Genomic DNA, 20,611 nt, shown 5'->3' on the forward strand with positions numbered 1-20,611 from the left:
ACATTTTTTAAAAGGAAAATTCTACAGATACTACTATGGAATATTATATTACAATAAATTAGTTGTCAAATGATGATTTATTTTCGATAATATATAAAAAGCAACATTTTTAAAAATTCAATTTTATATATCATAAAATTATGCTCAGATCCTAATTATAAGAAATAACTACATTCATATATATATATATATTTATTAAGTACTTCGATAAGATTATCTATGTATATTATTACAAAAATATAATTAAATAAGTAATTTTGTGAGTTTGATGTGATTAGTTATACACTAGTCCAGGGTTAAATTAATTCCACAATGATAAAGGCTACGCACTATCTAGCTAGAACTTAAAAACGCGTCATATTTTCAATGTTCGTACTTATATCTTTTTTCATCAAAAGATGTCACTTTTTATTATACCACATATGACGTCACTTTTTATTATACCACATATGACGTCACTTTATTATTTCTTGTAATTTTCACAATGTCCTCTTACCTTTGCAGAGTTACCTTGTAAATTCATTTAAAAGGGGAATTCATATATAGATGCTCCGTAGATAGTTATTTAGTTATGGACGGTCCATAACTTATTGTCTATTGAGTAGTATTCAACGCTCCTAGCGAACATAAAATAAGTGCCACCACGATTGACTTTTATTGATCACGTGTTTTTTGTTTCGTTACTTTGTTATATTTTTATAGGCGTATTTTGTATCTATAGACGATAAGGCAAGTTTAAAGTATAGTAATGGAGTCCGGTTTAAAGTTTAAGCCGTTCAAGTGTATAAAAAATGATAATATTATGTGTTGGCAACTTGTTTAATCGTTGGCCAGAAATTAAAAGCTATTACAATATGTAATAAATAATATATTTCACAAGTGGCTTGTATGTTACTCCGATAACTACATAACGTACAAATAATTTATAATACTATCTAGAATAATACAAAGCATTTAATCAAATGAATGAGTTCCTGCCTGTTCCTACATTATTTATAATTAAATCATTTCTATTTTTGAAATGATTGCCTCAAGTTCCTTTTGGGATTTCTCAACTGCAACTTTAATGGAGCATTCCCCATTAGGATTCGTATTTTGTAGCGTTTTATATTCTTGCTAGAACAGGCTCATTTAGTTTAAGTGTTAGATGATCAAGATGAATATTGAACACCCAACATCTAGCAAGATAATTCATTTGAACATGATTCATAGCCAGATATGCTATGAGTTTGAATGTTCATGATGATAAATTCAACCATAAAAGTTTACGTCACTACAGAATAAAAAGATTCAAATCGATTCGGAACTTTGAAACAACATTAAAAAATGTTAAGATAGTATAGACTCGAGATGAACTTAAAATACTTCAGGTTTTTGTAATTTTATTTGGACTCTCACTATTTAAGACTTTTTCAATTAGTAATCCATCTCAGGATATATACTGAAGAAAATTTGAGAGACTAATGAAACCCTCAATAATCATTATACTCCAAGATATAATTAATTATTTAATTATATATTTAAATTAATTAAGAATATCTCTTTGTTTGGGAAACACGGGGCAATATCCACCTTGTTCTGTTTTCATTAGCTCCGCCAATTTAATTAAATATTAGTAAGGGTTAAATCTTAATCTCTATTTTCGCTAAAATAGCAAATACTTCACTTCTTCACCATTTATTATCAGTAAAATTCATTAAGTAGAGAATATTGTTAAATATTTTTTATATTAAAAAATATGTAGCCTGTCTTGCAAAATATAAGCGTCAAGTTCTTTGGGAAAAATAATTAAAATGATCATGGTACTTCGTCAACCGGGATTTTTTTAGCTATGCATTACTCAAGAGAGATTTCTACAGCGTTTTTATCAGTAGATCATCTTATGCGAGATGTTAACTACGGATGAGAGATTCGATCTATTCATAGTAACACTGCAAGGTTATTTTTTATGTGTCTGTATATCCACACTGGTCGGGGCCTTTACTACTCTTCGTATAAACTGACCAAAATCTTTTTTGCATCATTTCAATGTTGAAAGTAACATTATAAACAGTTGTTTACATTTAACAGTTGGTATATATGTATCAGATACGAAATAATATCGTCGACTTGACAAAAGCATGTTGACTATGACATGTCCCAACAGACTTAATACTCGGAACAATACCTTAAAAATGATAAATATCTCTATATCAAGAGAATGTATGATGGGTTATTAGGTTTAGGAACTTAGGTATAGGAGAAGAAACTTATAACAGCCATTTGATAAAAATATATTTTTGTAATTAATTTGCTCACATCAATATACAATTGTACAAAAAAAAATAGTACAAAATATATTAGGTTAAAATTTGTAAATACATATTATATAATTACAGGGGAAATTGAAAATTGTTTTATATCGTACATTCAATAGCAAGACCGAGAGCTTCATGGTTCGAAAGTGACACATTAAAAGGATAGCTTGTTTCAAAATTAGGATTGTAAAATTTATCAACAGAAATTGGATAGTTTAATGCACTCGTAGCAAACACGAAATCCGTTATCATAGGTTCATTTCCTTTCGGCGTATATTTATTCTGAGGCATATTGAACGTACCATGAGCATTGGGATCATTCCAGTTGGACGGGAAATAATTCTGTCCAGTATTGATTATTTTAGTAGTGTCATCAAATGTCATGATGTTTCGATAGGGTCTTTCACTGGGAGTGGATTGTAGAGCCGCTCCAAGAATGATCAGATCGGCAGGAGACTTTGAGACATAGCTCATTAATTCTCTTGTTTGTAAATCTTGATAATAAACATCGGAGTCATGTACGTGCGTTGCAAAAATTTCCACAATGAAACTTTGAATTTTTAAACGGAGTCTTCCGATCCCTACGTAGATATATTTTGATTACAGAAAAAAATGATATTAGACAACAACAAAAACTATACCTTTGCCCAAGGTTCCATCAGTCGTAAAAATGGATCCTCGGTAGGTGTAAAGATTAAAAGAGGAACTTTGTTTTGTAGTACCATTGTTTTTGTAGACAATAGATAGTCCACTACATCCTGCTCTAGTTAACATTCCATCACATATATTCAAATTAGCCAATTCTCGAAAATCAGTTATATTCAAATCAGTTGACAATGACGCTTGAATTGCTGCATGATCATACTCCATCCAGAGTCCTTGAAGAATGAATATATCAAATGATTCATTTCTTAAAACTGTTCGAAGCTCCTTCAACCTTTCTTCCTATATAAAATTATTATAATTGATTGAGTTTAAGTTTATTGTAATCCATAATAATTTAGAAAATCATACCTTATCTGGATTCGCCGGAATTGCCCAATTATTCAGAGTGAATATTTTTAAATTCAAGCTATGCCCTATTGGTTGTATAATTTCGAATCCATGAGCAATTGGAATAATGACAGAAGTCAAAATCTGAAGTATTAACCTCATGTTTGAACTACTGTAGATGTTGTTAGAAGCAATACTGTATTTTTGATTGCATTTCGATTTTTAACTTTTACACCCTTGTTTTTAAGATACGCCCCTCCTCCATGACGTAAACGGAATTTCAAATTATAGCTGGTTTAACAACAAATTATGGATTGAATAATCATAGGGAAGACTCTTCAGATTGTCTCAATTTTTATCATTTCAATGACTTAAATCGTTTATCTTTTTTTTTTTGAAATTTAATAACATGTTCACAACAAATAATAAGCTTGAATTGGTTCATTTTTGGGTTAAATGAATGCATTTTCGAGTATGACAATAGTCCTAAGTCATAAAGTTGCTTGTCATAGTTACTGAATTAGGTATTTACAATATTATTTAACCTATTATTAATAATGGATTGACTAACATAATAAAAATTATAAATCAGTTAATTACAAAATTACTCAGGGAGTATAAATTTACTTGAGAGTAAATAAAAATGATTTTTTTTATTGTGACTTACATATGCGGGGAATAATCTATTGGAGGTATTTAGATGTAATCTCTATTAATATTATATGGTGTAGATCCTGAAATATCCTCAATGTAGCGTTTAATTGTAAACACCACCTTGTCTTACAAACTACTCTTGGTCTTCCCTAACATTATTTACATAAGGGATGTCCAACCTTTTTACAATTGACTCACATGTCACAACACTGTTTATATATTGGACAACATATTATCACTTAATAATACAATTTCACGTTATTTACTACGATCGAAAACGCAACAGTTCTTTTATTTTTAGGAGAGAGGGCCCATATAAACTTTTTGAGGGCTGCAGTTTAGACTAGAGTAGACCCTAGATTGTACGTACTAAAATACTTTTTTGAATGATAGACTATTTATATATGATGTTAAATCTTCACAAATAATTTTAAATTTTCCTTTTGAGGTTTGACTAATTCAATATTTCGATTGTCTTCTCTTAAGTTGAAAGTTATTCTTGGGCTTGACAGAAAACAAATGTCTTTGTTGGTTACATTTTGTATCATCTTCGATTATTTTTTTAATGAAGATTACACCATACAGCTTATGAGGAGAGCAGCTTAGCTGTTATGACGTTTCATTAAGTTAGCTGCGAGCAGCTAGGATATGAAGAAAATAAACACAAATCCCACTCCGGATCTATCAATAATATAGGGAGGAATTACAGGGACGTCGATCTCAATTCTACTCCGTGTCCAACAAGAACTTAGACTTATAACTCCAAAAGAAATCCTCAGAGTTACTCTTCGTCTTTCACGCACTAGGGGCGGTTATTTTATACTAATTATTGTTCTCTATTCAAGTGTAAAAAAAAATAATGATTACAGCTTTGCTAAATAAAAAAAAATATATTTTTAGGTTGCAATTCCAAAAAAAGAGCGATCTTCAAAATTTATATCTTCTATCGGTTGCATTTTTTAGCTCTCCCGTTTTTAAGAAGTTAGCAACTTGAAGACTGAATTTAATTTTTCCTGAGGAGTAAACTTAATTTTCTACTACATACAACTTACAAGCTATCATTTGATATCTACGAAGCCTGATTGAACTTTCGTGTGTGCTCATAAAAGATTAAGAGTAACCTTGAGGATTTTTGCAGAGTTATAATGGTAAGTCCTTGTTGGACTCAGATTAGAAACGATGATCGACTTCGCTGTAATTCTTGCCTGTTTGCTTATTTATTTCCTTCGACCCTTCGTTACAACTGCTTGTAGCTGATATAATGAAATGTCCTGTCAAGCTAAGCAGCTCTCTTTCAAAATATTATTCAAATTGTCAGGATTACCATATTGATTTTTGTTTTTTTGCCCAAAATGCCACCAATTATGTATTTTTGTATAAGGATAAAGTAATCACGAGTGGGTGAAAGACGAAGCGGAGCACTGAAGATTTGTTATATATTCATATGTGCAAGTCCTTGTTCGATTCGGGGTTTGAATTGAGAATTGACATGGAAGTCATTCCAGCCTTACCATTTTTTTATTTTCCTTTCTCTCACCACTGCATGCAATTTATCTAATAAAACACTATGACAGCTAAGCTGCTCTCCTACAGTGCATTCTTAAATTTATCAGGATTACCAAGTTTATTTTTTTTAAATACCTGTAGGATATATTTAGAGCTGAAATTCTTGTAAGGAAAAAACGAGCACGAGAAACACTTGTTAATATCAGTTGCCTATTATATGATTTCGGGGGTTGGGGAGAAAATGAATAACTGCTATAAAGAAAAGAGCCCTCTAAATTTAAAATAACATAATTGGAGAAAAAATATCAGAATTATATTTAAATTCATATATATTTATTTTATGATACATTTTTAAAACAATTTACACCAAAGATAGGGAAGAATGCTTCCTTTAGAGGGAGAAGTCTATACCAGGACCGCCTATTAAATAATGAGCAAAAAAGAAGAAAGAGCAAAGCAAAAACTGTTTTTCCATTTCAGTCTTAACGACATTTTTTTTCATTTCAAGCTACCCAACTCTTATGCAACTTTGACTATGGGCATGCTCTTCCAGGTTTTTTTAGTGGGATAGAGAAGAGTGACGGTCTTCACGGAGCTACTAGCTCAGAAATTTAATTACTGGACCCACCCAATCAAAAATACTTAATTATATGAGGAGTGAAAATACCCACATTTTTAAGTGTGCGTGGATACAATTGTAAAATCTAAGTAGATTACGTCATGTACCAGCAAATTGTTCCATTATATACTCACACTCTTAAAATGCTTCAAAGCTTCATATGCTCTAAAATGCAATTATAAAACGCTCCCCAAGAACACCAATATAGCATAGCAAATTCCAATCATTTGGCTGGAATAACGATATATTGTATCCTCAAATTTCTTTTTAAGAGAAGAGACAACTTCTGGTTATGTATTAACAGAATATTGATGTAATTACGTACATTTTCGTATATATATAAAATAATTATGTATACATGATAAAAACAGATGTAGGCAGCAAGCAAGTATGGCTATTTATTCAATCATACATACACATAATATGTGTAGAATCTGCTTTTTGAAATGACTAAGATTCAGTTACTACTTATAAGTTATATGTCCTACTCATAATTAATGGAAGTTTGTTAAGATAATATTATAATTTAAATATTATATCGGCTTTTTTCATGCCTCATCTTTCAAAATTTGTAAGGGATGCTCGATTTGCTTAAGCAAATAACGAGTGTAGCATAACTATTATGACAACAAATAACTAAATAAGTAGATGGGCCTTCCCCCAATAGTAGAATTTATTAGGTTATGTTCGTAATTCCTTTACAACTAGGGAAGTCATAGGCAAATCCACAGAGGGAATTCACTTTGACAATTATTGTATAGGTACGCTTTTAATCAAATAATGACATTAATACAGTAGATTTAGTTAATGTCTACTATTATGATTCATATGAAGAGTAATATATAAGTAGATTATACGTTGAAAAGGTATCCTGAATATTTTTGATAACATGTAATTAATATTGTTAAATAGGTCTCCATTCTGAAGGGAAATTTAAGCTATCTTGTTACCAATCCCAATAGAGGAGTAACATAAGTAGTTACATAAGTATTGAACTCTAATGTATACATTTAAAACAAAGTTTATATGTATGTTATAGATGAACCCTTGAATCAAAGACATAAAAATATTGTCAATGTAGATCTCGAAGTTGTTAAGCATGTAGCATGGAACGTGTACACAGGGTGCATTTTATATTGTGTTCCCTAATCCATACAATAAACATATTTTGATCTATCTATCTATATATATATATATAATCAACCAATTTATATAAGTAATTGCATTAAAGTGTTGATTATTTTAATACAAGGAGTACTGATTTTGATTTTTTTTTGTTAATGCTGTCCTATGTTCAGGGTGTGGACTCTTAAATAGAAATTTTTAAAACCCGTTAAATATTTTTATTTTGTGACATTTATTATAGCAGACTTTTAAATCAAAAGTTAGTGATTCAACAATTTTCTACACTTTTTATTCAATATTTCCTCCTCCATTCTGAATGATACCTTAAATACTGGGACGAACAGAAGCACAGCTGGCCTTGATGAAGTCCGAGGGCAAGTTGTTCCACTCTTCCGTGATCAAGGCCTACAGGGCATCGACATTCGGTTGAGAAGCCTTGTTTGTCTTGCCCTCCTAGACACAACAAAGAGCAAATTCCAGGGGGTTCACGTTGTGTGAGGATAAAGGCCAGAAGGTACCCATGTTCTCCCTGCAGAAATGCTGCACCTTCTTGGACGTGTGTCCTGGGCATCATCTTAAGTAAACACATAGTTGTACCTTGGGAACGTGTTCTTCAACCATGGCAAGACATTGTACCTAAGGACCTTGTAGTAGACGTCCGTGTTGACTTTCTCGTTAGCCTTGAAGAAGTATGGAGGAATCTTGCTGCCGTCGGACACCACAACGTCGAGGACCATATCCTTAGCTGGATGTTTGATCCTGAAGGTTCCCTCCACCTGAGCCCTTGATTCAGCCTAGAAGCAATCATATTTTCCTCTTCAGAAAAGCTTCCACTGTGAAGATCTTCTTGTCGGAGATCGACTTGTGCGCAGAGGATAACTGATAAAATCACATGAATTTTCAGGATGTTACTATTAATATTTGAATTATATATAAGCACAGGTATGTAAAAATGAATTAACAAAAACTCTTTCAAACGATTTGTATGTAGCATCGAGCGTTTATACAGCTAGGGAGAGCTTTTTTTTGGGGGGCTAGTGAGCGCTCTAAAGACTAATCTACTCATCAGTCATTAGTTTTATGTGAGTGTACTCACACGAAAAATGGAGAGTAACACGAAGGATTTCTTGGTGAGTCATCTTTAATATTATTAAAGCAAAATATTTCTTTTAGCAAATGCTTAATTACTCTAGGCAATGCAGGTAGTACTGCTAGTGAAATAATATAGCAACTTACTCGTAGTTTATCAAGTAGGTACAATAGACTAAAACTTCAGACAGTAGATAAAGTCTTTTTTTATAACTAAACATACAATATTTTCAAATAACATTCGGGCAGGTAACAAAAAAAAGAAAAAAAAAGTTGTAAACTTCCTCTGCCTACTCTAACTGCGCTACTTTTTAGATAAATGACGTCACAGCACGGAATTTCTAAATTTATTATTTATCGATGATTCTCTCTCACAATCGGTGTACTATATATCCTTGAAAATTTATAAAACTATTATTGATACGAACTTTAAGTTATAAGTGGCGTAGTTACATGATATAATATTAATATTGTCATAGGTACATTCTCTATTGATTCATTTCAATAAGAGATACTCAAAATAGCTTAAATAAGCAATATGTCACCTGCTTACTACCCGAGAATCCGTTCTACAGCATTGTCCATTGGTATTCGTCTGTGATTTTATTCGGACTAAATCATGGATGAACCTATTGAGGATAACAAGTCTCATCATTCCCTTCAGCTCAATGGTACTATAAATATAATATTATTACTTTGTAAACATGTATTGTTTTATTAATTAATTATGATGACCATGTTGATATTATAGAAACTTCGAAAGATGTTCCTAATATTGTGGGAAACACGTCTGGTGTGTCCTCCAGGACGTTTGCATATCGTGAAATGCCAGACTACGAAGTGGCAAATAGCCATTGGGACTCTAATTATAGAGAGGCTTCTATTTTCCTTGAAGAAGGTTTGAATAATGAGAAATTCAATCATCATCCATGTTCTAGCGAGGCCCTTCCTGCCTACTTACTTGTACATAATGTTGTGTTCAACGTTATAGACTTATGTGCCAGTATTGTTTTATTGGGACTCGCTTTTTTTGAGGATCCCTGCTTACCTAGTGTCAAGTTCCCTCCGATTATTCATGCCGGGATTGAATTGTGTTCCTTAGTACTCGTAGCCGTCCAAGTTCTACTTAAAACTAGGTATGTACTGACTATTCTTTTAGGCTACATTTATAAATTTATTTCCATTTGACAAAATATTTTTAAATGTCATCTTTATGTACTTCTTGTTTTAATAGGTGGATTGGATGGAAAGACTTTTTCCGTCATAAGAGAACTGCTTTTAAAATTGGGACTCTATTTGTAATGGTCATTGAAACATTGACTGTTATGGTACGCAATCAAACACATTTCCGAGTTACTCGAGCCTTGAGACCCATATTTATAATCGATAATCATTATTGTTGGGGTGTTCGAAGGTAAGTACATATTATCACAATCATAATCTTCATCAAATAATTTCCTATTATTTTATCATATTCTAGGTTTATCCGTCAAATTCTTCAAAGTCTTCCACCTATATTTGATATGATGGGCCTGATCGTATTTGTTATGATTATATATAGTGTCTTTGGATTCTATTTATTCAGTGATTGGGACCCAGACAATTTTCAAACCTTCGTTCAAAGCTTTGTCTCTCTTTTTGTCCTTCTCACGACGGCCAAGTAAGTCGTCAATCGTTTACGTACCAATTTTGCACTTGTTGTCCGTACATGTGTTTTTTTTTTTTTTAAAGTCAATGACTTAATATGATACATTGTATGTTTTAAATGTTCAAATTTATTTACTGCCTATTTGTGTGGTAAAGATTATAGATACAATTTGTTGTTAATATGTAGAAAATGATTAAGTGCAAATGTGACCACTGCAAAGTTTTCATAATTATTGTAAAAAATTATCACCATAAGTTTTTAAAATATTCAACAAATGCACTGTTAAATTTCATAGTGATCTGTCAACAAATATGCCGTCTAGCAATGTTCCCAACATGTACTATCCTTTTTAATTTACACTCACAAAGATTTAGTCAATTTTCACACATCTATTCATAAAATACTCACCTTCCAATAGTCCTGAAATTCTAAGAAACTTTTTATTTTAAACTATTTTATTTATTAACATTTTATGAATTTATATCGAAACTAATGAAATCATTTTTTATAGTTATCCTGATGTGATGATGAAAAGCTATCATAAGAGTTTTTGGTCTTCTACATTTTTCATATCTTATCTTTCAATAAATCTGTATATTTTGATGAATTTGATGCTTGCTGTTGTATATGACACCTTCACCAAAATTGAGAAAGACAAATTTAGAAAACTATATCTTCATAAGCGAAAAGCGGCACAACATGCCTTCAAACTCCTTGTCACTAGAGAGCGGAAAAACGTAATTTCATTTAACCATTTTCGAGGATTAATCACTTTTTATAAGCCGTCAGCATGTAAAAAAGAAAAGGATTTTTTCTTTAGAGGCCAGGATTTAATATGTGCTTTTTTATTTTTAGCGGATACTGAAGCATTTTTAATTTTTAAATTTTTGAATAAAAGCCAATTGAAGTTTATTACTTTGGATGAATTTTATAGTGAGTTGGTGTATTTTCATTTGTTATTAAATGATAGGTTAATAACGTTAAATAATTTGTAATTTTTTTATATTAGACGTGTATGATGCCTGTGTATACAAATGGAGGCCTGCCAAATCTGATGAGCCATGGTACAATGACTCAATATCTGGTTGTACAAAAAAGATATTCGAATTAATCAATAAAATTGTTACAAGCGCTTGGTTTGATCACAGTATTTGTGAGTGTTTTTGGCTGCTACTAATTGGGAGTTAATTACCTTCTTTTTTTTTACTTCATGCATTCAGCATTTGTGGTTCTAATCAATGGAATCATTTTGTTAGTCCAAGCTGGAGTCATGGCCTCTGCAGTTGAAGATCAATATATATATGTCACATGGATATCATATTTCTTCATAGGGTGTAAGTCTTTATTCTTTACTTATGAACTCATGATTAAATTACGGGGATTTTCCCTCGCGTTTTCAGTGTATACTGCTGAAGCAACGTTTAAACTGCTAGGATTGGGATTAAACAAATATTTTTCGGATAGCTGGAATACTTTTGACTTTATAACCACTGTTCTTGGAATTTTGAGTCTTATTTTTGAATATTTAGGAACTCCAATTTTTTTTATTGTTATACTACGACCCCTCAGGTATATTTACCACTTTTTGTTGAGGAATTATTTCATGGCGTTTCCATTATTTCCTCATCTCCAAATATTTTCAATTAATTTATATTGTGTTGAATCTTTCAGGCTCTTGTCCTTATTTCGAATAAAACAGAGGTTTCGAGATGTTTTTGGAACTACGGTTATTCTGTATCCCAGAATGGTATCGGCAGTAATTGTTATAATTTTAATTTATTATTTTTTCGCCATCATTGGGATGGAGTGCTTCCATGGTTTACCACTCAAAAATTGTTGCAAGTAAGATAAACTCAGGACCCTTATATACATATTCTAATGGTTTTAAAAAAATTATATATATTATAGGAACACATCTGTCGAACAATTTTACAAGTTTGAAGAAGGGTCTTCCTCAAATTTGTACTTTTATCTAAATAACTTTAACGATCTTGCATCATCTGGAGTTACTTTATTTGAATTAACTGGTAAGTCATTTAAGAATTATTATTACTCTTTATCCATAGTGCACTTAATTATTTTGTCGTTTCTTTTTTAGTCGTGAATAATTGGTTTGTGATTATGGAAGGCTTTGCGCATGTTAAAAACGAATCGAGTCGTTTATTTTTCATGGTTTTTTATCTATTCACAATGATTGTTATGACCATAATAGTAGCCTTTATTTTAGAAGCTTTTCTCTTTAGAATTCAGTATAAAGAGTGTTTAACCAAAGAAGATGAAATTAAAAAGCTGATGACGGAGGTTGTCATATCTAGCGATGAAGTGAATGATTATATTCGAAAGGGGCAATCAAGCAATCAAACCCCTGTTCTTCCTAATGTAAGTTTATGATTTATTTAGTTTATATGTACGTACAATGGGAGTGGGCAGTCAATGGTAGTGATTTTCAACCTTTTTACCACTGAGGACTCCAGAGGCGTTGCTAGCTTTCATCATTTGGGCACTTGACCCAAAAATTATCATTACAGTATTACAAATAGATTTATATTTTATATACGATAAAATTATGGGGGGCGGTGGGGGGGAAAGGAAAAAGGTACTAGCGACGCCAGTGATGGAGCCCTCTATCATTTTTTTAATATCTTCCAGATCTTCACTATACCTATGAGCTCCTGTTGGAAATAGTTGTATTTTTTATTCGATTTCAAATATTTTTTTGCTGATTTGGTATAATTTTTATGGAGTTCTGTAAAGACAATGTAAAGTCCTATGTTTACATATTATATGAAGAAAAAAAAACACTTTGAGCGATTTTTTGTTCCACAATATATATAAATATTAACAATATTTAAAAAAATTATATTATCGGAAACAGGGGGTTTCAAACTTTTTACATTATGTGTCATCTGAGAAAATATCCAGACATCCAATTAAGTGCCACTATGATTGAAAATTTTACAGTTTTTTAGATGGTCTTTTTTTAAAATATAGGCCAAAGATTTGACTTTTTTAAACCTAGTTACTCATCTGGGCACCACCTAGAGGGAGTTCACGTACCATATTTGAAAACCACTGCTCTAAAAATATTGAAATATTAAAGTACCACTAGTCTCTATTTATGTATACTTATATCTATAGATACTAAGAGCTGTAGTAAAATATAATTACTCATCATTCTTCTATGATTTTCTTTTGTCTTTTTAATACTTTTAAATTTAGAGTTAGGTTAAAATAACCTATTTTATAAATGATTATAGATGTGTTTTCGCGATTTCATTAATGGGAAAGAAGTAAACAATTAATTAAACCAATTAGGACTTAATGGAGAGAAAAAAGACCGAGTCTTAACACTAGTATTCACCATGTATTACTCAGTCTATACGTGTAGAGTAATTCGTGTGGTACTCAAATGATTTACAAAACGTTTTCAGTTTTAGAAAAAGAAGAAATGTTGGTGCCATCGTTTTTTTATTTTGTTCATTCCTTAAAAAAATTATCTTTCCTTAAAAAGAATTCTTTCTAGCTTACCTTTGGTGTATTTTTAAAGAAATATATATATATTTCAAAGGAACTATAATATTTTCCCTGCACTAATGCTAATTTAAGTGTATAACATTCCCCTCATTAATTAGGTCAGTAATTAATTTTCTCCCCCTAAAAAAGTAATAATAATACAGGCAGTTGATCTTAACAAAAGTTATATTTCATTAGTACTAGTGATGTGTCAAGGATCTTATTATAACAATGATACTAGTATATCAGAAAGACTATAACACATTTAATGTAAGGTTCTGATGACCACACAAAATTGTTTCTGTAATTTATGTTCCACAGATTAATCTAAAAATTAGTTTAACTTATTTGAATCGTGTTCATAAGCGTAATTCAGCAGTTTATATAGTCAATAAACCAATATTTTACTATATTCTGCTTATAACTTGTAACAAATATGTTTTTAATGGCACTGATGCTTATTAATATGAATGCATATTAATAATAATATATAGAAAAATAAAGTTTTTAGACGCTTAAGTAATTCCAAGCAATGTTTAGTACTCCATCTAGTAATTAAAAAAAAATCAAACAAATATTTTAATAACGAACTGAGATTATGAGTACACTTTGCAAAGAAAGGAAGTATGTCTGGGAAGATTTAAGTGTTATAATGGGCTCGAAAAGGAAAAAAAAAAAGAATTCCAAATTTATTGACGAGTTCCGAGTAAGTCTCTGCTTTTTATGCCCCTGATCTGTCTTTTTTTTTTTTTTTTTTGTATTTACTTAATAAAACTTGAGTACCTCTTTACAAGTTTTGTTCGTGGTACATTACGAATTAGTACTAAACGTACCTTCTTCTCGCGCTCTCCGAAATGACCACCCCTATGTATTAGCATACATCACGATATATTACATTTGCATCTTTTGTTCACATTTGTTTTAAAGTTGGTTTTTACATAGCATATGTATGATTTGTTCTTAAATTAATATCGTATAATATTTGTATCATTAATTAGATTGTTATTTTTCCACAGGCTGTTTTTAGATTTAATGGTTATAAGAGTCGAACAAAAACCCAACTTCAGCAACTTATGTACGCAAATGAAATGGATGGATGGATTGCAGAAGCTCAGAGTGAGGAATCAAATATAATTGCAAGAGCTCTGAATTCATCCAACAGAGGAAGATGTGAGTCATCTGAAGATAATGGAGACGCCATCTTTTTCCACCAAAATCAAAATAGTGGAGGAGCCTCTGTTCACATTGTTGATGATGAGGAAGGAGAAGTCTCAACCATTAATAGACGAATAATAAGTGATGATACTTCCTAATAATCATTTTATAATACATATTTACAACGTCTCTTGAGTACACTTTGTCAGATACAGCCTGAAAAACAAACCATTAAACATCACTACGATGTTGTAACATACTTTTTTTTTAAATTAGTGAACATCTTTTACTATTGATATACATGCAAACATTTTAAATCAAAGCACTCTAAGCATTTTATATATTTACATATTTTCAGTAATAAAAGTACTACTTAGACTCAAGGAAATACATTTTAATTACATAAATACTTAAAGATGTTTGTGAAAGTCAGGTATAATAAATATTTTGTTTTATAATTTCTAATTACAGTATTGTCATAATATTTTATCTATTTTACTATTGTGTTTTTAAATATAAAATAACTTAATTTTGTATCCTTAAGATATTCTATTAGGACTAATGTATCATACCTTAGTAAATATTATTTCTTAAATACGAGATTGGAATTATTTCTTGTCATTAAATCCAAAATCAATCTACGTATGCTTGCATTGTCAATGAGGTCTAAAACTGTACATCGTAATCTTGGCTTCTAGGAAAATTGCCAATTTCCACTCATTTACTACCAAAATTAGAATGCCTCGGCCCACAAACTTGTTTTGAGAATGGCAAGGCCACCATGCAAGTTAAAAAATCCCACTACCGCTTCACAAAGTATTTAGGCTCCCTCCAAATACTTTAAAATGAATCCTAGGTCCTTGGGTTAATCACAACTACGGCAGATCCATTAGGCAGCTTAAAAACAACCACCACCGCTTCATAAAGTATGTAGGGCCCCTCCAAATACTGCTAAATTAATTTCTGACCCCTAAGTTGTACATATGTTAATTTTTATTTGGTTTATAGTAGGTTGACTAGACGTCCCGGTTTTACCGTGACTGTCACATTCAAAAATACTGTACTACATAATTAATTGTTTTTCTTTATTAGCTGTCTAGTTAATGTACTTTCGAACCCATGGGGTTGGTGTTTATTTTGAAGTATTCAGAAGGGGCATAAATGATTTGTGAAGTGGCGATAATGGTTATTAACCTGCTTAATAGCTCTGGAATTGCACAAAAATAATTTTTTGCCGAGATAATCGGATTTTGTTGCAAAATGACGGGAAATTTTCTAAATGGTAATTTTCCTCGGGTTAATTTCCGTGCACGCACTAGGGTGTATCACAAAAATACAAATTAACAACTACAATGGAAAGAATAAGGTAGTTGTTTCTAATGGTCCTATTTTTCTCGTGACCAGACGATACAAAAATGTACAAATCTATCCGTTTTTAAGATATTATTTTGAACCAGTTTAAATACCCCCCCAAATGGCGTCTTCTTACAATATGAGGCAACTAATGACGTCAGTGCAAATACTCTATAGGAAAATTAATACAAAATTCTCAGTGGGAACATTGAAAATAAAATGTATCAGTTTATATCAAATTCAATTTTTGCCCTAGTTTACTTATGCAAGAGGAGCATATTCTAAGGACTCAAGGGGGGTGATGAATTTGTGTCGCCGCCATGGGGAAGGGGGTTATGGCGACATCTTACTTTCAATCTTTTTTTTTTTGGGGGAAATAGCCGTTAATAAATACATAAATTCTGTTCTGGATCAGACATAGGCACCAAAAAAGCGATGTACTTCAAATGATAAATATGACTTCTTTTAAAAGACTGGTAGAGGCTAAATATGATAAGATTATTTGAATCATACTATAGAAGGGGGGAAGGGGGATTTTAGACCTCCTTTCTTTATATATTGTACACTTTCACTCATAATTAATCTTGGAAATGAATTTATACATACTCAAAGCACCGTCTATTTAGAAATATTAAATATCCTAGATATACTTAGTGAATATTAAAAATACTCGTTCTGGTATTTGCATGGAAGTTTTAAACCCTTCAGCACTACTGAATCATTTTTCGACGAAATTTATTTTTTTATTTCTTCTCATATTTTTATAAAAAGTTTCACTCCAATTTGATTTTGAGATTTGACACTACACATTCATAAATTTAAATCACTTTAGCTACTTGCAATAAAATTAAGGACTGAGCTGAAATTAAATTAATTAAAAATAAACATATGAAGCATGAATAATTATTAATTAAAGAAATTAAATTTTAAGTGAACAAATGGAGCAGGCTCACCCCAAATGATGAATTTTTGCTTTTTATTATAAATAATTTTCGTCAGGATGAAAAAATTTGAATTGAAAAGAGGATAACTTTTTTTATTTTAAGATATTACTTTTCTAAAAAAAAAAAGTCATACGGGATTTTTGCCTAACACATAACAAAAAATATGGAAAGCCGTTTGGGAGCCGCCGAAAGAGTCGGTTCTCTAAAAAACGGAATTCCTATTACTAATGCATTGACTGCTATTACTACCTGTTCGTAAATTCCGGTTTCATATTTTATTTACACACCTCGTATATAGCTAGAGCAAGACAACTAAAGTGTTATTTAAGTTTACTTTGGCTAGAGCAATAAAGTTTTTATGTAGGAGGTTGTTATCTACGTTAGTTGATGTCAGCTGTTGTTGGGGTACTTATTTCATAATAATCTAGAAAAAAAAAACAATTCTATTTTTGATTTTTAAAGAATATAATAACTAATAAGTTTAAAGTATATAATACAAAGGTTGAACACTACAGTTGGCGTGAAATTACGCGATACTAGCGCTCTCAAGGAATATTTCAGTGATAGCAGAAAACTTCTATTGAGACTGATAGAGAGCGCTGTAGTCTCACGCATTAGACCATCCAAACTAAAGCAGCTGCTGGCAGTATCAAAATGTGATTGTAGATAGTTAATTATTTAACAACTACATATAGTATTTTGTATGTACTATTTAATGATAAAAAATTTATCAGAAATAACATAATAATTTTTAATTAAATTGGATACAAACGGCTATTAAATTAATTATTATTGAATAATATGCCTCATTGCTGTGCTGTTTATGGTTGTCACACTAGTAAAAAAAAATCAAATGAACATATTTCGTTTCATCGATTTCCAAAGGAGGTGAATGAGCGTAAAAAATGGAGGATTGCTATTTGCAGGAAGGGTTGGAAACCAACGGACTCATCCAGAATTTGTTCAATTCATTTTAAAGATGAGGATTATATTGAAGGTTAGAGATAGAACATTTGTTCAGTGTCAATATCCTGTAGAGTTCAAATATAATATAACATTTTATGTGTTTACTTTAGGTCTTCAAAGACGAGTTTTAACGCCTGGTGCAATTCCAAGCATCTTTCCCAGCTTCCCACCACATCTCCAACGAGTAGAAAATAAACGCCGTGTCTTGGTTAGGAATAACATTCAAAGTAAGATCATTATTTACTCTCCAAACTATTTCACTACTTAACATCTCTTTTATTTTAAAAGAATTCGGTCTTCAAAATAATGAAAAAAGCAACAAAGGCCAACGATCCTCCATCCCCTTGATTATGCCTCCTTATAAGCCGCCTCCTTCCAAACCAATAACAGAAACTGAACATAATTATTCTTATCCGAATGATATAAACATTCTGAAAAATCGCTGCGATATGCTTAAAGACACTTTGGAGAGAATGTCGACTCAGAACAAACAGTTTACAGGAAGAGTTATAAGGAGAGATTCAAAGATAAAAAAAATAAATAATAAAATACAATATTGGATTAAGAAGAATGTTTTGTCTATTGAAACTATCCGTAATCTAAAGCAATATAATATTGAAAATAGGATAATTAAATGATACTTTGATTTTTTTCCCCTCGTGTGGAGCGTTATCTGGTGAACTTAACATTTTAAAGATTTCAATTTATCCGTTGAGGCTTCCAGGATGTCGGAAGAACACAATCTGAAACAAAAAAGTCCTTATTGTAAGGTTATGGAAGTACTGTAAGCTACCTCTTGGATACTTTATTTATTGTTATTTAGTAAAATGTAGGCCTTAATTGTTCTTTATATTTCTATAACGGAATTAAAGGAAATATCATACTTGCATACGTGAATAAAGTTTTTTTACATAGTAATAATTGAAGACTCGTTCTGATCTGCTCGTAATTGTTTTTTTAGAGCTTTCATTCTCAAAAGACAATGAAGCTTTTTGTCGTTGTCGTCTTTGTTTAATCGTTCATTTTTCCGAATGGTTTAACTCACTAAATCTTTCATTTTGAATTAGTTTAATCGTTCATCATTCCCTTTCTAAATGACTTTTCATTTCGTTTTAACCAATTTCAGAAAAATATAATACAATCCTAGTAACCTGTCAGAATTGATGAAAATATGTTTGTGCGGAAATATATCCATCGAGAGAAATTGATGTACTTTATGGAAAAATTAATGAAAAATTTGATTGTAAAAGATAATATTAATAAAAAAAAATAAGGATCTGAGATAATTAATTCTAAATAGACGATTTAAAAGTGTATTTTTGTAGTTAAGTTTTTTAAAATTCATTTATCGTTTATGAACGATTTTTTTGAACGATTAGCCTGATTTTATTGATATAAAAGAATGTTATACTTAATTATGTAAATGACCATTATTTTTTCTCTACTCCTTAGTATTCTTCAAAGTTCAAGGGTTACCACGTTGATTTTCGAGTTCTTTTTTTTTTTAACATGCCCATTCTACCCTTGATTTTCATCATTGGACTGGCAGCGATAGCTGATTCGATGTGAAAATTATCCAAATCGTCGTGAGCATACATTTAAAAAAGTATATGTTAACAACCTACAAGATATTAGCGTTCTTATTAATTATTTCTCCCTATTTTGAAAATTCAAGCGTATTAGCAAACAAAGAGTAAAAGTTTTTATAGACATTTCTGTCAGTAAGTGTTGGATAACTCCTGGGACGGATCGCCTTATCAGTCTCTTATCCCTTTTCAGTCTTTTTTTTTTACAATTTTACGATCCTAAGCACTGCACGTTGTTATCTTTATTGTATTGCGCAACCTTCCTTTAAAAAAACAACAGAAATAAGGCCCGAAATCATCTGGTATTTAGCCAAAGAAATTAATCATACCAACCGGTATTTATATCTTATATACTCCGAATCTATCACTGTCATATGATTTCTTCACCATTTTAAAAATAAATTACATATTGTTAAATCTATACGTATTTTTATCGATAAAAATTCAAATTTATAATTTGATATTTAAATTTTTTTCAATGATTCACAACTATTCACAAAAATTTTCTGAAATTCACAGCTATTCGCCAAAAAAATTAACAGTTTTTTGGAAAAAAAATCAAAAATTAAATTTCAAAAATAAGATTTTTTTGAAAAAAAAATCAAATTTTAAATTTTTTGTAGAAAAATTTACATATACAAAGGTATTCACGGAAAATTAAATTTATTTGGGAAAAAAATTTGAATAATTAAATTAAATTTCAAATTTTAATTTTTCTAGTAAAAAGCAAACATTTCTTAATTTTTTTTTTTTTTGGAGGGGGCTATTTTTTTTTCCATTACATAAAATATGTAATAAGTTGTTAAACACCAGTAATAAATAAATAATTCCAGAAACAACACCCGATTCTCTTACTCCTATTAATCGTCCCATCACTAATTGTAAAAAAAAAATATTGTTTTTGTATATTATTACTTTGTTTGCTTATTTGTTCATTACCGGTAGAAAAAGGAGTTTTGAGGTGTCAACGAACAAACAAATTTTGCTATATAAATAAATAGAACACAACTCTCCTATTAATCCTCTGTTACATTCCGTTTTTAATAAGCACGCTCATACTAAGTTACTTTAGATAATACCAGAGGCGTCCTCAGGGGGTGGGCTGGAGTGGCTGTAGTCCACCTCCAAATTAAGGATTTTTTTTTACTAGAAAATAAAATATT

The 20,611-nt window shown here is 30.8% G+C and overlaps 3 protein-coding genes across 6 annotated transcripts; 2 read left to right on the forward strand and 1 right to left on the reverse strand.

The window, feature by feature from the left end:
- Positions 1-2,257: 2,257 nt before the first annotated feature.
- Positions 2,258-4,763, reverse strand: LOC121127480 (sphingomyelin phosphodiesterase 2). Of its 3 annotated transcripts, none has more exons than XM_071892818.1 (4): positions 4,124-4,524; positions 3,312-3,581; positions 2,939-3,242; positions 2,258-2,878 (listed from the first exon to the last, which is right to left on the reverse strand). In XM_071892818.1, the coding sequence occupies exons 2-4, from the start codon at positions 3,450-3,452 to the stop codon at positions 2,397-2,399; spliced, it is 927 nt and encodes a 308-aa protein (XP_071748919.1). In that variant the 5' UTR covers positions 3,453-3,581; positions 4,124-4,524; the 3' UTR covers positions 2,258-2,396. The 3 variants fall into 3 exon arrangements, with proteins under 3 accessions (XP_071748919.1, XP_071748920.1, XP_040578793.1); XM_071892819.1 differs by having other exon boundaries at positions 4,108-4,517; XM_040722859.2 differs by having other exon boundaries at positions 3,312-4,763.
- Positions 4,764-8,586: 3,823 nt separating this feature from the next.
- On the forward strand, positions 8,587-15,170 carry LOC121127649 (two pore channel protein 1). Its single transcript, XM_040723072.2, has 13 exons — positions 8,587-8,954; positions 9,035-9,419; positions 9,518-9,697; positions 9,764-9,943; positions 10,443-10,723; positions 10,787-10,864; positions 10,941-11,084; positions 11,152-11,265; positions 11,332-11,500; positions 11,603-11,773; positions 11,840-11,958; positions 12,030-12,310; positions 14,461-15,170. Exons 1-13 carry the CDS (start codon positions 8,903-8,905, stop codon positions 14,755-14,757), a joined length of 2,451 nt encoding a protein of 816 aa, XP_040579006.1. The 5' UTR covers positions 8,587-8,902; the 3' UTR covers positions 14,758-15,170.
- Positions 15,171-17,494: 2,324 nt separating this feature from the next.
- Positions 17,495-20,287, forward strand: LOC121128230 (THAP domain-containing protein 1). Of its 2 annotated transcripts, XR_005868106.2 has the most exons (4): positions 17,495-17,893; positions 17,973-18,089; positions 18,151-18,646; positions 19,315-20,287. XR_005868106.2 is itself a non-coding variant. In XM_040723803.2 (3 exons), the coding sequence occupies exons 1-3, from the start codon at positions 17,698-17,700 to the stop codon at positions 18,498-18,500; spliced, it is 663 nt and encodes a 220-aa protein (XP_040579737.1). In that variant the 5' UTR covers positions 17,495-17,697; the 3' UTR covers positions 18,501-18,783. The 2 variants fall into 2 exon arrangements, 1 of the variants encoding a protein (XP_040579737.1); XM_040723803.2 differs by lacking the exon at positions 19,315-20,287 and having other exon boundaries at positions 18,151-18,783.
- The last annotated feature ends 324 nt before the right edge of the window (positions 20,288-20,611 follow it).

Source organism: Lepeophtheirus salmonis, chromosome 13 (genome assembly GCF_016086655.4).
Source record: "Lepeophtheirus salmonis chromosome 13, UVic_Lsal_1.4, whole genome shotgun sequence".
Classification (NCBI taxonomy): Eukaryota; Metazoa; Arthropoda; class Copepoda; order Siphonostomatoida; family Caligidae; genus Lepeophtheirus; species Lepeophtheirus salmonis.

What these genes read in the sequence shown, in the direction of transcription:
- LOC121127480 (XM_040722859.2), bottom strand. Translation starts at nt 3,452, where the DNA reads ATGAGGTTAATACTTCAGATTTTGACTTCTGTCATTATTCCAATTGCT. An exon ending in TTCCGGCGAATCCAGATAAG is followed by an intron (nt 3,243 to 3,311) that starts GTATGATTTTCT and finishes AATTTTATATAG; the next exon opens with GAAGAAAGGTTGAAGGAGCT. An exon ending in TGATGGAACCTTGGGCAAAG is followed by an intron (nt 2,879 to 2,938) that starts GTATAGTTTTTG and finishes ATATCTACGTAG; the next exon opens with GGATCGGAAGACTCCGTTTA.
- LOC121127649 (XM_040723072.2), top strand. Translation starts at nt 8,903, where the DNA reads ATGGATGAACCTATTGAGGATAACAAGTCTCATCATTCCCTTCAGCTC. An exon ending in TATTGTTGGGGTGTTCGAAG is followed by an intron (nt 9,698 to 9,763) that starts GTAAGTACATAT and finishes ATCATATTCTAG; the next exon opens with GTTTATCCGTCAAATTCTTC. An exon ending in AAACCCCTGTTCTTCCTAAT is followed by an intron (nt 12,311 to 14,460) that starts GTAAGTTTATGA and finishes ATTTTTCCACAG; the next exon opens with GCTGTTTTTAGATTTAATGG.
- LOC121128230 (XM_040723803.2), top strand. Translation starts at nt 17,698, where the DNA reads ATGCCTCATTGCTGTGCTGTTTATGGTTGTCACACTAGTAAAAAAAAA. An exon ending in AGATGAGGATTATATTGAAG is followed by an intron (nt 17,894 to 17,972) that starts GTTAGAGATAGA and finishes TGTTTACTTTAG; the next exon opens with GTCTTCAAAGACGAGTTTTA. An exon ending in GGTTAGGAATAACATTCAAA is followed by an intron (nt 18,090 to 18,150) that starts GTAAGATCATTA and finishes TTATTTTAAAAG; the next exon opens with AATTCGGTCTTCAAAATAAT.